Source organism: Saprolegnia diclina (assembly GCF_000281045.1).
Source record: "Saprolegnia diclina VS20 unplaced genomic scaffold supercont1.10, whole genome shotgun sequence".
Taxonomy (NCBI): Eukaryota; Oomycota; class Saprolegniomycetes; order Saprolegniales; family Saprolegniaceae; genus Saprolegnia; species Saprolegnia diclina.
In genome coordinates this window covers 1021303-1036300 of record NW_008246077.1, presented here as the reverse complement: position 1 = coordinate 1036300, position 14998 = coordinate 1021303, and the positions used below count along the sequence as shown (strand labels likewise).

Genomic DNA, 14998 nt, shown 5'->3' with positions numbered 1-14998 from the left:
TGCAGAAAGGCCATTTCACACGTCTCTGCCCGAGCCGCCTCCGCGACGATGGAACCAGTGCGCAAGCACGACTGTGACACATAGTGACCTGCCGGCGAAGCGGTGCTGCGGGTCGCACGCATGCAGCAACGCCATCTGAGTCGTTCTCGCAGCTCCAGACCAGATCCTACCGCATCATCCTGGTACTGGTAATAGAACGTGTCATATTTTGTAGCTATTACGTCTAGCCTTGGATATCGGGCTCGAGGCGCCAGAGGTAGACGCGACCGTCGGCGTGGCCTGCGTAGACGCGCTTGGCGTCCTTGGAGAGCACGACGCTGGTCACGCGAGGCCCGGTGGCGCCACAAATGCACTTCAGCATGCTTGGGCCGAGCCCGTAGGACCAGAGGCGCACGGTGCCATCGACGTGCCCCGTGACGAGCAGTGTCTCGACCGACCACGCAGCTGCGTCATGGCTGCTTACGCAGAGCGCCGAAATGGCCACCGACGTCTCTCCCGACGCGTAGACGTCGCCGTTGACGTCACCGACGTACCACGTATGAGCGGTTGCCACGACCACGTCGCCGACAATGTCGTGGATCGCAACGGCCACGATCGGTGTTGGCGCCGACAGTACTTTGCGGACGACGACAAGGCGGTTGAGGTCCCACACAAGCACGTGGCCGGACGAGCAGCCCGAGAGCAGGATCGAGTAGGCGCGAGAGACGGCGGCGGCCGTGATGCGGCTCCCATGCTGCGGCGCGGCGAGCGTCGAGTGGAGAGACATTGCCGCGCCCGTCCGAGTCAAATGCACTTTGGCCTTGAAGAACCACACATGCAAAATCGGTGCGCGCGCGTCGATCGTGACGATCGTGCGGCCGTCGGCCGTGGCGACAGCGCCGGACGCGCTCAAGTCGGGCAGCTCGAGCGTCGTCAACAGTCGCGTGTCGCCGTTGTCACCCATCGAAAAGAAGCGCAGCGCGCGGTCACGGCAGCGCCACGCGAGAAACTTGACGTCGGACGAGAGGAGAGCGTCGGCGGGCGGCGGCAGCAACAGGCAGTCGCTTGGCACGACCACAACGCGGGCGCCCCGGAGTCCGACGCTGTACGAGCTCTCGCTGGTGGCGTCGTTGTTGTCGCGAAACGACTCGACAAGCGCGTTGTAGCTCGATTCGCGCTTGAGCTCGGGCTGCAAGCTCGGCTTGACGTCCGTGAGGTTGGGCCATGACAATGACGTGGGTAGCGTCGGTGCGTCCGACGGCGACGGCGACTGCTCGGGCGTCGTGTTGCCCAGCACGCTTCGGTTCAAAAACGTGCGCTGCATGCGCGTGCGGAAGATAGACTTGTCCTTCTCACGCGGCGGGTGCGGCAGCTTGAAGAGTTGCGACGGCGTTTGTCCAAACTCGTTGATTTGGTCGAGGTACGCGGCCCGAAGCGCCGGGTCCCCGATCGTCTCAAGGTCCAGCGCGCCTTCGTACGTCAAGTGGTAAAACACATTGCAGGCCTCGACGGCTGGCGGGCCTTGCTGCTTGTAGCCAAAGATCAAGTCGATCCAGTGGTGCAGCATCGACGAGACGTACGGACTCTCGAGCGCCGCGCGGTTCACGCGCACAAACTCGGCGGCCGACCCGTGCGCCCACGGCGGCAGTGTCACCGCGCTCAGCTGCACGCCGCTCTGGTCGCGGCCAAAGTCAATCTTGTTGCGGTTCTCGAGAAACGACGGCAGGTAAAAGAACTCGGGGATGAGCTCCTTGACGTCCTGCGTGTTGCTGCTCTGGTGCTTGCTCGGCGAACACCCCGACGCGGACGCATACGCGCTCGGGATGCTGGCAAAGAGTCGGTCCGCGTGGTCAAAGCGCCCGCCTTGGAGCTGCTGGATGCCGCGCGTAAACGGCTCGAGTCGCATGAGGTAGTGCAGCACGATGCCCGACGACGAGTAGTGAGTGCCATAGTGGAACGCCGGCACGTCGCCGTCTTCAAGCGACTCGTACCGCGTTCGAAACTCGTCCTCTCTACATCGGTGCATCAACATCAGACCATCCATAGCCTCCAGCGTTTGTACCGGTACAGAGCGCCCATGGGCTTGGTCAAGTCACGGTACACGCTGGGGTCCGAGAGGTCGATTGTGGCCGAGGTATAGTCGCTGAGAATCCACGGAAACACCTATGTATACAATTGTGATAGGACAAAAGACGCCAAACCATGTACCGGGTACTGTGTCAAGTCGTTGTACGACCGCCCCGCCAGTGTGTTGAGGTGCATGAGGTACTCGAAGTTCGTCACGTCGCCATGCACCCAGCGCTCGAGGAGCGAGTTGCCGAGGAGTTTGGTCAAGAGCTCGCTGCTCGTCGCGTTGCGGTCGAGGCCGCTTGCAGCGCCTTTGACGTTCGGGCACTTGGCACAAATGAGCGCAAAGACTCGCTCCCGCTGGTGGCCCGACCCAAAAGCAATCTACAAATGACTCGGAAGAAGCGTGGAAAACTCAGGAGACTGTACGAGGTAGTTGCGACCGTCGTTGGCGAAGAGCTCGATGGCCACGTGCTGCAACAGGTACCGGCGCTTGTGCAGCTCGAGAATGTCGTCGTACGACCAGAAACGGCACTCGTGGCTGCCTCCGGTCGCGACAACCTTGCGCTTCGAGTGGTCGTCCGTGCGCAAGTGATCCACGAGGTACACGTGCTGCGTCCCGAGGAGGAGCACGCTCGGACACTTGTCCATACCATCCACGCGCTGGCAGTCTTGAATGTCCTCGCTGACGTCGTCGCCGGGCAAGAGCAGCGGACGCAACTTGGCGTCGAGCGCCGAATCGTCGCGCTGAACCCACTTGTGCCACCCAAGGTCGTCGTCGTCATTGTCATCTGCGGCGTCGTCGCCGTCATACACAAGCGACGCTGCGCTCTGAAGGCGGGTCTGCTTGGGCGACACGGGGCGCCGTGGCACGTCGAGCCCCACAACTAGACAAGATGCCCATCAGCGAAAACAACATCAGAGACTCCATACAACGCACCGAGAACACGTCCGAGATCACTGCACGAGTAGGCCCGTCGGTGCCGCACGATGCGGTGCCTTGGCGGCGGCGGTGGCAGCGCAAGCAAGCGCTTCCGCATGCGGTACGTGCCTTCGGTGCGATCGAGGTACCACTGGGTTGGTACCGGCGCTTTCCTCAAAGCCGATGCGCGCAGAAAGAGGTTGGTGTGTTGATGAGCGTCGTCGTGACCGCCCGCAACCACAGTCGCAGCCTTGGCAAACTGCCGCTTCCGAAAGAGATCGCGGTCCTTCGAGTCGGCTTGGGACCGCGCTTGGCGCTGGATCTCGCGCCGACAAGCATCGTGGAGCTCCAGCGCTTGCTCCTTGCACTTTATGTGAAGGAAGGCCATGTCGTCGACGGGCTTGCGCTTCTCGGCAAAGTAGTTCGTCCACTCCTTGCTCACGTCCTTGCGCGTGCGCTCGACCCAAAGCACATAGCTCGCGTCCAAGCTCGCCTCGAGCTGCTTCATGGGGGGTCCCACAAGCTGCAGCCACTTGAGAAACTCGTCTTGCGGTGACGTCAGCAGCATATCAAACCCGTTCTTGACGAGGTTGACCGCATACCCCGCATTGTTGGGCACTTTGAGCGTCACGGTCAGCATCTCCGAGAGAAGGCTCTTTTGAAAGTAGAGCAAATCGATCCAGAGCGCGATCGACGCGTCGCGGAGCTCGGTGCTATTTGGTTCTGGTACAAGGAGCCCCTGCAGGAGGTGGCGGCAGAGGCACCGGAAAAATGCCTTGTCGCCGTTGCGCGACCCGAGAATGACCTCGCGCTGGCGGTGCAGTCGCTGCAAGAGCGCAAGGACACTCTCTGCAGTTTGCACCGCGAGCACGTGGAGGATGATGCCGTTGAGACTCGCAAACATGGCTTCCATGAACGGGTCCGTCTCGAACGCCGTGCGCGAGAGGTTGACGCCGATCGTACCGAGAAATTGCCGCAGCTGGCGCTTCTTCTTGTCCTGCGACGGCGGCTGGAACGACGCCTTGGACGCGCTCGTGCCGACGGGGGTCTCGCAGATGAGATATAGCACCAAGTCCATGAGCGCACTCGGTCCATTGGTACAAAACGTCGGACCGCACGAGGCTGGTACGCCCGGCTGCGCCGTCTGCCAGCACTGGACCCGGGAGAGCGCGAGAAGACAGAGCCCGCCAATGTTGTCGATGATGCAAACCGAGCCCGGAAGCCAAAATTCTTGAGTCGACAGCTTGTCCTTGACGCGCTTGAGCATCATGACAAGGAGAAGGCTTTGCAACTCGGCAAATGTTGCGTCCGAGAGGCTGCCGGGGTTGCTACCCGCGACCACACTGCGCGCCACGTTCAGTCCCGTGAGCGTTGACACACAGAGCATCGTGAGCGACTCGACAAGCAGATCCAAAGCCGCCGCCGCCACGGGGTGCGCAAACGACGTTGACGAGTGCGTCGTCACAACCGCGGCGATGAGCGCCGTCAAGTCGCGGTGCAGCGACGTGTCAACGACGTCCGCAAACGCCGGCATGGTCTCGTAGAGATACCGGAGGAACCGGAGCACTTCCAAATGCAAAATATCGGGTTCAGCGCCTTCCAACGCGAGACCACCGTACGCGCGACGGACGACAGCGAGGAGCACGGCCGCCATGTTGTGGTTCTTGACGACGTTGGACGCAATGTTGGGCGCAAAATCGTGCGTCAAGTGCGCGACATTGAGCACGATGCGGTCGACCTTGTGCGGCCAGCCGTCCACGGGCGGCCCCAGGAGAAGGCAAAAGAGCGAAAAGTACATGGCTTCGAACGGAAACCCCGCGTGGTCCGACGCCGGCAGCGCCGACGCCAGCACCTTGTACAAGCCCTTGTGCTGGAAGCTCACTTCGTAGCTTTTGTGGGTGAGGAGCACGCCGAGGAGCTGCAGGCCCAAAAGCACCGTGTTGGGGCTCGCAGCGACAAGCGGCAGCTGGGGCAGCTGGGACGGGTACAAGAAGAGACCGAGCCACGCCGGCGTCAGCCATTTGCGGGCGCCATGAATCTTGGGCCGGGGTAGCATCGTCGGCGCTTGGCTCCCACTGCTCGTCGGCGAGGCGTCGGCGGCCTGGAGCTTGGCGAGTTTCACGTCTTGCTTTTGCACTGCCTTGATGATCATATTCAGCAAGAGCTCACGGAGGTGCGCTTGGCGGTGCAGCGCACGGTCGGGCACGGTCGCAATGACGTCGCGCGACCGCCCCCGTGGACTCAAGCCCCACTGCGCGAGCTGCTTGGGTACCGAGGCTACCGCGGTGTCGTGTGTGACGAATCGAAAGTTGGACGACATGAGCGACGCAAGGAAGAGCGACACGTCGACGTAGTTGGCATCGGTCGCGAGCGTGTCGAGGCAGACAAGAACAAGGTCGGCCACGACCGAGGCGAGCTCGAGACAGAGATTCCCGAGGAGGAAGACGTCGAGGAGCTGTCGTACGATGTTGATGCTCTGGAGCTTCTTCTTGTCGACACTTGTCGCGATCAAGAGCAGCTGGTACAAGGTCGCGCAGAGCGTGCGTTGCACATTCGCCGACGTCGGCAGCCAAATGGAAAAATCGAGGATCCAGTGCTGCAGCGCCGCGCAGTTGAAGAGGTCGCCTTGCACAATGCAAAACAGCGTCGCGAGCGCTTTCGATGAGAGCAAGCGGCTTTTCTGGCGCAAGAGATAATTCACAATCTCGTAGCCCGACTCGCGCTCGACGCCCGCCAAGTGCACGCGCTGGCCGCGAGTGAGTGCAAGAAGCAGCTGGAGGCTTGTGTCGACGCCTTCGACCGTCCGCGCGTGCTCGAGCAGCACGTACGCGAGCTTGGCACCGGCGCCACAGAGCTGAAGGGCGGCCTGCGGTAGCAAGGTCGGGTCTATTGCTGTGGCGCCACCCGATCCGTGTGCCTGCGGCAGACCTTGTCGGCTCGTATTACATAGGGTCACTTCGCCCACTGTATTGCGGGGCGAGTAGGTAAACAAGATCTTATCGGCGCTGATGAGAACCGAGTGCGTCGGAAGCGCTGCAGGTGCAACTACAACCGTTTACGTTACGATTGTACAAGGATATGTATCATGCACCTGGTCGGTGTAGTAGGGACTGCCCCACGGTCGACGCCACAACATCAAGGAACGTGGAGGCGGACGAGACAGCACCCCCATCGAGCGCCACAGGCAGCGTTCCGTTGCCATCTGCGCCAAAGAAGAGCTGGTCGTACTGCGGTCCGGTGGCGTAGAGAGCGGCAATTGTCCCGGGCGAGAGCGGCTCTTCGATGACGTACGTCGGGCCGAGGCACCACTTGCCTTTGGACGGCCGGCGTGTCGCGCTTGGGACGCCAAAGAAACCAGAAAATGGCGACGGCGACGCGACCGGAAACGAGAGCTTTGTGGTTTCCTGGACGCTGCCTTGGACGTAGAGCGAGACGGCCGAGCCCGACTGGAACTGGAATCGCTGGTGTGTGTGCACGAGCGCAATGTGATACCAGCGCTTCTCCAGCAGCGGCGGGTGCTGGAACGGCGTCGGGTGCTTACTTGCCTGCGTCTTCATAAAGAGCTACGCACCGTTCAACCCCCTTCTTCAAGCGGCCGTAAATACCTTGGTGCCTTTGAGGAAGACGTCGACCACCGAGCGCCCATCGGCCGACCGAAGACTCCAGAGGTACAGCGACGGCGCGTTGCAGACGACGCACGCGCCGCCAAAGTCGGTGAGGCGCTGGACACAGGCGCGACACGCGACGTGCGAGCACTTGAGCGGCACGGGCGACGTGTACACGACCCGACACATGATGCACGTGTCGCGCTGTGTGAGCTGGTGGTACAACGCTTCCACGACGCTGTGGGCTTCGCACGCCTCGGAAATGTACACCCAGCTCGAGAGCGTGTAGCCTTCTTGGGGCGGCCATACGACGCCTGGGGGGACATCGACAGTGTACTGTGCATACCCGTCGCGGTCGAGGTGCAGCTCGAGCCGAGGGAGGTTTGTGGTCGTGCTCAGTAGGTCGTCGTCGCACGGATACGTGGCGAGCAGCCGCGGCAGCAGCGACGGACACGCATCCGACAAGATGCACTCGACCCACGTTCGCAGATCCCGCGGCCCGAGCCGCACTTGCGCCATGTGCACCAGCAGCTCGCCCAGTGGCCGGAATGCATCGCTCGTCGTTGGAAAATGCGCGCGCAACATCGCCTCCAGCGCTCCGGCGTCCACGAGGCGGGCGATGTTTGCCGACCTACACCGCTACGGTCGAACACTGTTCGTATGCGATCGCGTGTACGTACGAGCCCGTCACGGCGTGGAGATAGCCCACGAGCTGGTCGATCACGTCGTCCTTCAGGTGGGAGGACCACACTTGCAGGAGCTGGAGCAGTCCGACAATGGCTTCTGGGTGGACAAGACACAGTGTGCGATGGCTCGTGGATGATTGCAGCGTTGCGGGCACAACGTCGACAGCGAGCGCCGCCACGTACCAGCAAACGTGCGTGGCCAGAGCCGCTTGGTCGACCAAAGGCGTCGACGCGACCATCGCGACAAGAAGGCGTCCGTGAAACGACAGTGGAATGCGTCTACAGAGCACATGAAGAGGACATGACACGCCACCGTCGATGGCGCAAATGTACCGGTGCACGCCGTCGCGAAACACATCGCTTTGGAGACTGCACGTTTGCACGAGGCAAAACAGCGCATCGACAACGTGGACGGCGAGGGGCGGCTCGGTCGGCGGCGACCGGCTCAGCACCAAAAGCACAGCAGCAAAGACGACATCTGCCTCGCACGCAAGCAGCATCGCTGCCAGTGCCGTGACGGCCTCGGGCGTCGGCAGTGGTGATATCAGGTGCTCCGTCACATGCGCAAAGCCCCACGGTCGCAACCCCGCGCTAGATGAGCTTTGCAGCGTCGCCAAATACGTCAACAGCAGCACGACGAGGTGCCAGTCGGGTGACGATGACACCAGCGTTTTGCGAATGGCTTGAAGACCCCAGTTGATCGCGTCATTGGTAAAGACGGCCGTTGGCTGCGTCTCCACGGTCGACCGGACGAGGGTCGCCCACAAACACACACAGGGCTATCAACAGCACTCAGACTCCACGAGAAACCGAGACGAAGCACGTACGTGTCGATGGGCGGGGACAAAGATCCACGTTGACATGGCGTCGAGGAGGTCCCGTGTCCAGAAGCCCGCGTTCTGCGCCATCGATGCCGAGAGGAGCTCGAACATCAATGGCACGTTGTGATCATTGGCAACGATCGACGCGCCGACGTCACTCAATACGTCGTTGTCGTCCTCGGTCGCCAAGAGCTCGGTATGCGAGACCAAAATGCCATCAAGCGCAGCTGCCGTGCACTCGGTCGTAAGGCCATCGCCCGTGGGCCATGCGTACCGGAACGCTGCCGTCGCATCTTCGACAAACATGTGGTACAGCGTCTCGGTGAGCCGCAGTGTGCGCAGTACGTCGAGGTAGTCGGCATGGAAGCGCACAAGGTTGGCGAGCAGCACGAGCAGCATGTGCACGCTGGCATACGAGAACGTGCGCTACGCCATTTCTCAGCACCATGTACATTGCTCGCATGGAAGACTACCATGTCGAGGAGGAGCTGCATGCGCCGCAGCTCGAGCATCGGAACGACACCGGCCTCGATGGCCACCGAGCTGATCACCGACCCGATTGCGAGCTTGACGACGTCAGAAAGCTCTTCAAGTCGCTGCAAAAAGCTCTCGAGAAGCCCGACTTCCTACATCAGGATCGAGCCATGGTGGTGCGGACATGCAGCGATACCGAGGCCACAATGTAGTGGCTTGCGTCTTGCGAGAGGACGTGCCCGATGGTGTGGACGAGCTGGCACTGCACAAGTTCTTGGTACGACGCCGTTGACATCGACGCTGCGAGCGGCTCTTGGAGGCGGTAGATGAGCTTGGCGAGCATGTCGAGGACTGCAGCGTTGCACGTGCACATGAGGCGAGGGCGGGGCGTCGGCTTGAGGATCGTGAGCGTCTCCTTGACTTTGGACGTGTACTGCGACCCAGGCGTCTCATTCCCCGATGCCAAAAGCTCTTGGAGACTTTGGATCAAGTCGAACGTACGCTCCATCGACGCTGCATTGGCTTCGGCGGTCAGCCACGTCACGAGGAACGTCAAGAGCGCGTCGTAGCGACGTCGGCTTTGCAGTTGCGCGTGCAGAAGCGAGAGGTTCTGCTTTGCTGCATACTGAAGGTGCGCGGCGACCACGTGGAGGATCCCGCTGGCATCGCAGGCGTCGAGAACCGCCATTTGCTCGAGCAGAATGAGGAGCACGTCGCGGCTGCGAAGGTGGGCGACGATGCTCTTGGCGTGCGGCCCGGCGATGGCCTTGGGTAGCTGTAGCAGCACCGTGTACAGCACGTTGGCGATTTCCACCGTCGTGCTACACCACTGGTACAAGGGCAAAAGCTGGTCCTTCTCGATAAGGTCGACGACGATCGGCGCGTAAGTGACGAGCACGCGGAGAAGATGGGCCATGCTCTCGATCGCTCGGCCGCGTGCCTTTGCGTCTGTGCGGCTCGACTCGTGCAGCGCAATGTCGAGAGAGGCCACGAGCCGCCGGCCGAGCTTCTCATCAAGGACAAGCAGCGCCGTCGCTTCGTCGCGGACCACGAGGGAGAGCAGCTGCATGGCTTGGAGCGACAGGGAGATGCTTGCGGGAGGCAGACACCACAAGGCGCGTGGAGGCGACGCGGACGTAAACATCGATGGCTTCACCTTGGGCTTCTCGGCGGATTCGATCGTACTGCGAAGCACGCTGGCCACGCGGGTCGAGCAGCGCTTGACCACGTCGGCGGCCTCATTGCGCGTGAGAGGAAAGTGGTCCTGCGACTCGACGAGTGCGAGGAGGGTCGTCACCGCGGCCGCGGTCGACGACTCGGTGTCCAAGTCGCGGATCGCAAGCTTCTTGGAGGAGTCGGCTTCGCTCGCGGAGCTGCGCGCTGGAGAGACCGCGCTCTCAGAGGCGCGGCTTGGAGGCGGCTCCTGCCGCGACGGACTTGTCTTGTCCTTCCGGAACAAGCGGTGCATCGCGCGGTCGCTCGGCCTTGGATCGGGTCCCGAGCTCTGAACCGAACTTAACCGGCTCGATCGAACCGTCCACGGGCGGTTTGTGAAATGCTGTTTCAAACAGAATTTCAAACAGCATTTCGCGATCAAGAAGCAACTTTCATTTGTGCATTCGTTCGGATGCTCACTATGTCGACGGCGGCCTCTTGCATCTCAAACTCAATTCGCAAAGCGCTTTTTGAGACGCGGCAAGAGCACAAAGCCACCCACAGCAACGACAATGAGCTGGATCGTGGTGGCCGTGTCGATAATGTCTCCTTTGGACTGAAGGTGGCTCAGGATCAAGCCCGCCTTGCAGCTGAGAAAGTTGTACGGGATGAGCCCGACGCAGACGGACGGTGCAAACTGCCGCAGCGGAATCGACAAGTGCGGCGACGACATGTTGATGAACCAGTTGGGCGTGAACGGGAAGACGCGGAGGAAGATCATGTAGAGCGTGAGGTCGCTGCGGTGGCCGTCAATCATCGTGTGGAGCTGCTCGAGCTTGGCGGGGAAGTGGCGCCGCACGAGCGCACCGCCAAATTGTCTCGAGAGGCCATACATGAAGCACGACCCGAGTGTGTTGTAGAAGAGGCAGAGCGGAAAGCCCAGCAAGAGGCCAAAGAGGGCACCGCCAAGGAGGTTGACGAAGACGGTGCCGGGGATCGCCCACGTCTGCAAGAACAAGTACGTGAGCGCGTGCGCAAGTAGCAGCCGGCCTGGCGAGTGGTCTGCGTACGTCATGAGCGCATGGCCAAGCTCTTGCGCCACCGACAGCGATGTTGGGAACCGGACAGCGGTACGCTCTTCCGGCGCCAAGTCGTCGACGACGAGGTAGTAGATGGCCGTGACCACCGAGACTAGTGAGACGACAAAGATCACGAGCAGCGAGATGACGTCGCGCCGAATGGTCTCATCATGGAGCTCAAGCACGTCTGCGGTGGGCGCTTCCGCGGCGACGGGCGGTGCGCTCGAGTGGCGCTGGCGCAGGGCGCTCGCTTCAACCATGCGCAACCGGCTTGTGGACGCGTGCCAAAAAACTTATCCACTGCGAAATCCTGCAATATTGATATCTTATTACCTTTCATATTGAATAACCTCTCAAGCATGATAGATACGCAACCTCTAACACGCTAAGAACACGCAACTGCAACTTGCTGACAGACGAGCACGCGGTCTTGCGCGCACGCTCCACGGCGCGACTAGGTCATGCTGCGAGTCGTAGTGACAACAATGTTTACTGCAGCACGACAGCGGTACCCGAGAATCCGTGTTCATCTAGTACTATACAGCAAGACACGGTTAAAAGTTGCGTGTGTCTAGCTAGAGGGTATCGTGGCGTCTTCGGATCAGGACCGAGAAGCGCGCGCTTCGTCGTGCTGATCACAAGAAGACGTCGACGTGAACACGAAGCAGAAGGCTCGAGGCCTTGCGTCCTTGCGGCACCAATGGCACGCGTTGTGGATGTGTTATAACACCACCTGCTGTTACAACGCCGTGCAGAGAGCGCTTCCTCGAATCATCAGCCTGCATGTAGAGGCCAGGAGACGCGCATGGCAGCTGCAAGCGGCCAGTTTGGTTTGGTGTTTGCTGGGGACAGGAGCATGGTCAAGCGGGACGAGCGAACGATCATGACGGCGTGTATTAGCCCCATCAACGTCAAGCACACGTCGATCTTTGACGACAAGAAGGCACCGGACTCGCTCGCGTTCCACCGCAAGGTCGCGCCGCCCGACTCGATCGCCGTGCACCGCAAGCACCAAGCGCCGCCGCCTGACTCGATGGCCAAGTACCAATACACGCCGCCGTCCGAGACGCGCCGTCCACCCGACTCCCTCGCGGGGCACCAACAGGGACGCCCGGCGGCCGCCAGCTACGCCTCGTCCCGGCGGAATTGGCTTTTCGACTACCAATCGACGGCGTCCTCGCAGGCGTATGGAAGTGACGCCCACAGCTTTACGCCAATGAGCGCGTACGACGATGACGACGGCCATCGCATGCCAAAGGCCTATCCCATGTACATGGCGCCCAACTCGACCGACGACATTCGTTTGCACCAGTACCGGTCCAAGCACGTGCGCCTCGACCAGACGCACTCGGCTTCCGACATCCAGCAGCGCTATGCGCTCCTTCGGCGCACTGCAACGTTTGAAGAGAAGCTCTCGACGGCCATGAGTCGCATTCCGCGCGACCTCCGCGGCGCGCCCAAGAAGGCCAATCCTGCGTCCACCAAGCGCGTTCAATTTCTTGACGAATATGTTGTCGATGCGCCACCAACGCGAGGGCGTGTACGCCGGAGCAGCTGCTAACACGAACGCTGAGTTGTATTGTCAAACTGGAGTATCGCAACTGCCTTATGCGGCCATCGCGACCAGAGTGTCGATGATGACGGCCGCCGAGGCCGCGCGGCGGAGGTGCGGCATGTTGACGGCATCGACCGTGGGTGTGTCGTCAACGCGGGTGCCAGCGGTGGTGGAGGATGCCTCGTCCACATGCAGTACCGTCACGTGCGCGTTCGCGGGGTCTTCGAGCCACTCGACCGCACTCGCTTTGTTGGGCCAGACGACTAGCAGAACATTCTTGTTGGGTGTCCAGCCAGCATTCATGCGCGCACGCAAGGAGCTTGCAACTGTGGCGACTGACTCAGCATGCGACGCGTCATCGAGATACGCACCTACACAATAATGAGGTAATTCGTCGGGAAGGACAGGAGAGCGTAGTACCAAGCGCAACGGCCCCACTTGCCGTCGTCTTGGGCGACAATAGGTGGCCGGTGAGGGTCGGTGCTGTCTGGACTTGGATGTCGCACGTCCGGTGCAAGTGCAGTGTGCCGTCTTGGTGTGACGACCGGAGCGACGTCAACGCGGCGGTATCGACGAGGCTGATGTACGCAGGCACGAGGTGGCGGGCACGGGCAGCTCCGAGACTCAAGCGCGGTGCGCCCTTGACAAACGGAGCTCCGGGAGTGATGTCTAGAGCCGCGGTGATTGCGGGGCAAATCACCCGGGAAGAGGTTTCTGTCGTTGTGTGGAAGACAACACCAGTGTAGCCGAGGTCAAAGGCGCGTGCGACGATGGCGCAGTTCACACGGGTGTCAGCGGCCAATTGCGTAACAGCTACCGCTGGCTGTGTGACCGGCGGGAGCTCTCGCCCGTCCACAAACACCATCGTCACGTCAAGATCGACTGATGCCAAGCACGTTGGAGGAGCGAGAGACTCCAAGGCGACTACAAGACCCGAGTGCGATGTCCAGATAGCCTTGTCGTCGACTGTCGCCGACGACAGATAAGAGTACGAGGCCGAAGCCGTGGCCCAGCAGTTGACGTCAAAAGAGCGTTGTACATCGAGGAACGATGGGCTCCTACGTAGCACACTTTGTGAGCTCATCACGTATGCGTGCTGTGGCCGTACGGCAGGCGAACCGAGGCTACTGTGTCGGGTAGACGCAGCGGGACGCTCGACGTCTCGAGCACGCCGACGCCCCAGAGAAAGAAGGCGAGAAGCAAGGCCTTGGCGGCTGTAGCTGTGAGCGCTGGGCGGGCCAGCGCACCGTCGGTTCCCGCGCGGAACGTCCCGTAGAGCATGCTGCGAGCCGCGATTCCAAAGCGAAGATGTTGCGAGATCCGACAACAGACGCCCTCCGCGCACATGCCATTGGACAAAACACAGGATTTATAGCCAATGCAAGCTCATCAAGGTACGAAATCAAGCTGGGTTTGCGCGAATCAGCAAGCATCTTTATATCTCTCGCATTTTAATGATTAGAACATACAAAGTATCTGTTGACATAAAGTTGTATGTTATTTATTGTGGGACGGTTTGTTTATTTTAATTGTATTGTGATTGCATTCTTCAATTCCCGATCCAGGACGCAGAGCTCCGACCCGAGATGGCCGAGCCCATCATGACCCTCCAGGAAGCTGCCTCCAGCATCGCGAAGCTCAACCTGCGTACGCGCGTCTGCATCATGCTCGGAGCGATAGCCGTCACGACGACCCTCTGGTTGCTACCCCGCCCCCTCGTCGACGCAGGGTCGGCGCTGCAGCTCTTGGCGCTCTTCCTCTATGTGGGTTTTAGCGGGGTCCCGACGACCCAAGAAACACTGGTTTCCGATTTCAAAGACATCCAACTCGGTGCTTTCGTCTTCCTCGCGGACGTGGCTATCGTCCTGTCTTCCACGTTCGTCACTCTCTCCATGCTGGCATCTTCCTGCATGACGCGGTGACGATCTAGCATGACAGTGGTCCTATTCTACGTGCTCTTTTCACACCATTCACTCGTTACTATGCTGATGCAGCGCCAAGTTGATGCATCTACCTCAGCGCAGCTTGCCCTACGACAAGGCCATGTCGAGCGACGAAGAGCCAACCGACGACGACGAAGACTAATATCTAACCATTTAACACTACGCATTTCTCTGGACTTGATTCTTCCATCATCGACGAGTCTAAGGAGCAGGATAGAAGTCTAGGACAGGCAATTGCTAACCATTCGCAATGTACTGTTCAAGGTAAGTAGAAAGCGACTTGGCCGACAACGACGAGCTACTGCTGTTGGCGCGCGAGAACCAAGTTTGCGATCTCCAAGCCCAAGTCGACGACCTTCAAGATCTCATATTCGAGCTCGACCAGCAGCTGGAGACGAGTGAAGCGTACACGCGAAGCCTCGAGTCGGACGTCGTCGGGAGCCGCAAAGAAGTGCCCGAGGTGACCTACCGCCGCTGCGACCGTCGCACCTCCGTGTATATCGCCGACATGGCCGGGCCTCGTCCACCTTTGCAAGTGTAACCCTGGACAGCAAACTGTAGGTAGGAAAAGGACAATGTAGACACACAAATGAACGATACTTAATTGAGAAAATGCAAAACTTAAGTATGACCCAAAAGCTTATTGGCAGAGGTCTGCGGCGTCGCTGGCGAGCGCGTCGATCGCGAGGTCGACCTTGTGCAGCGTGATGAG

At 60.6% G+C, this 14998-nt stretch overlaps 5 protein-coding genes across 5 annotated transcripts; 2 read left to right on the top strand and 3 right to left on the bottom strand.

The window, feature by feature from the left end:
- Window positions 1–186: 186 nt before the first annotated feature.
- Window positions 187–10057, bottom strand: SDRG_04381 (hypothetical protein). Its single transcript, XM_008610055.1, has 12 exons — window positions 8751–10057; window positions 8554–8706; window positions 8087–8506; window positions 7593–8038; window positions 7254–7538; window positions 6574–7204; window positions 6060–6531; window positions 2987–6013; window positions 2476–2933; window positions 2188–2430; window positions 2042–2142; window positions 187–1991 (listed from the first exon to the last, which is right to left on the bottom strand). The coding sequence occupies exons 1-12, from the start codon at window positions 10020–10022 to the stop codon at window positions 224–226; spliced, it is 9276 nt and encodes a 3091-aa protein (XP_008608277.1). The 5' UTR covers window positions 10023–10057; the 3' UTR covers window positions 187–223.
- Window positions 10058–10139: 82 nt separating this feature from the next.
- SDRG_04380 (hypothetical protein) lies at window positions 10140–11081 on the bottom strand. The gene has a single exon (XM_008610054.1). The coding sequence runs from the start codon at window positions 11046–11048 to the stop codon at window positions 10221–10223; it is 828 nt and encodes a 275-aa protein (XP_008608276.1). The 5' UTR covers window positions 11049–11081; the 3' UTR covers window positions 10140–10220.
- Window positions 11082–11533: 452 nt separating this feature from the next.
- On the top strand, window positions 11534–12380 carry SDRG_04379 (hypothetical protein). Its single transcript, XM_008610053.1, has one exon. The coding sequence runs from the start codon at window positions 11594–11596 to the stop codon at window positions 12347–12349; it is 756 nt and encodes a 251-aa protein (XP_008608275.1). The 5' UTR covers window positions 11534–11593; the 3' UTR covers window positions 12350–12380.
- Window positions 12344–13648, bottom strand: SDRG_04378 (hypothetical protein). The gene is made up of 3 exons (XM_008610052.1): window positions 13452–13648; window positions 12764–13401; window positions 12344–12714 (listed from the first exon to the last, which is right to left on the bottom strand). Exons 1-3 carry the CDS (start codon window positions 13622–13624, stop codon window positions 12395–12397), a joined length of 1131 nt encoding a protein of 376 aa, XP_008608274.1. The 5' UTR covers window positions 13625–13648; the 3' UTR covers window positions 12344–12394.
- A 281-nt stretch (window positions 13649–13929) lies between these two features.
- On the top strand, window positions 13930–14923 carry SDRG_04377 (hypothetical protein; the record flags this gene model as incomplete). The annotated part of the gene is made up of 2 exons (XM_008610051.1): window positions 13930–14173; window positions 14559–14923. 2 exons carry the CDS (start codon window positions 13930–13932, stop codon window positions 14825–14827), a joined length of 513 nt encoding a protein of 170 aa, XP_008608273.1. The 3' UTR covers window positions 14828–14923.
- Between the last annotated feature and the right edge of the window lie 75 nt (window positions 14924–14998).

Excerpts from the sequence above, each read along its gene's own strand:
- SDRG_04381 (XM_008610055.1), bottom strand. The coding sequence starts at position 10,022 with ATGCACCGCTTGTTCCGGAAGGACAAGACAAGTCCGTCGCGGCAGGAG. Across the intron at positions 2,934-2,986 it reads TGATCTCGGACGTGTTCTCG|TTGTGGGGCTCGACGTGCCA; the intron begins GTGCGTTGTATG and ends CATCTTGTCTAG. Across the intron at positions 2,143-2,187 it reads ACGACTTGACACAGTACCCG|GTGTTTCCGTGGATTCTCAG; the intron begins GTACATGGTTTG and ends TTGTATACATAG.
- SDRG_04380 (XM_008610054.1), bottom strand. The coding sequence starts at position 11,048 with ATGGTTGAAGCGAGCGCCCTGCGCCAGCGCCACTCGAGCGCACCGCCC.
- SDRG_04379 (XM_008610053.1), top strand. The coding sequence starts at position 11,594 with ATGGCAGCTGCAAGCGGCCAGTTTGGTTTGGTGTTTGCTGGGGACAGG.
- SDRG_04378 (XM_008610052.1), bottom strand. The coding sequence starts at position 13,624 with ATGCTCTACGGGACGTTCCGCGCGGGAACCGACGGTGCGCTGGCCCGC. Across the intron at positions 13,402-13,451 it reads GTAGCCTCGGTTCGCCTGCC|GAGCCCATCGTTCCTCGATG; the intron begins GTACGGCCACAG and ends TGTGCTACGTAG. Across the intron at positions 12,715-12,763 it reads AAGTGGGGCCGTTGCGCTTG|GTGCGTATCTCGATGACGCG; the intron begins GTACTACGCTCT and ends ATTATTGTGTAG.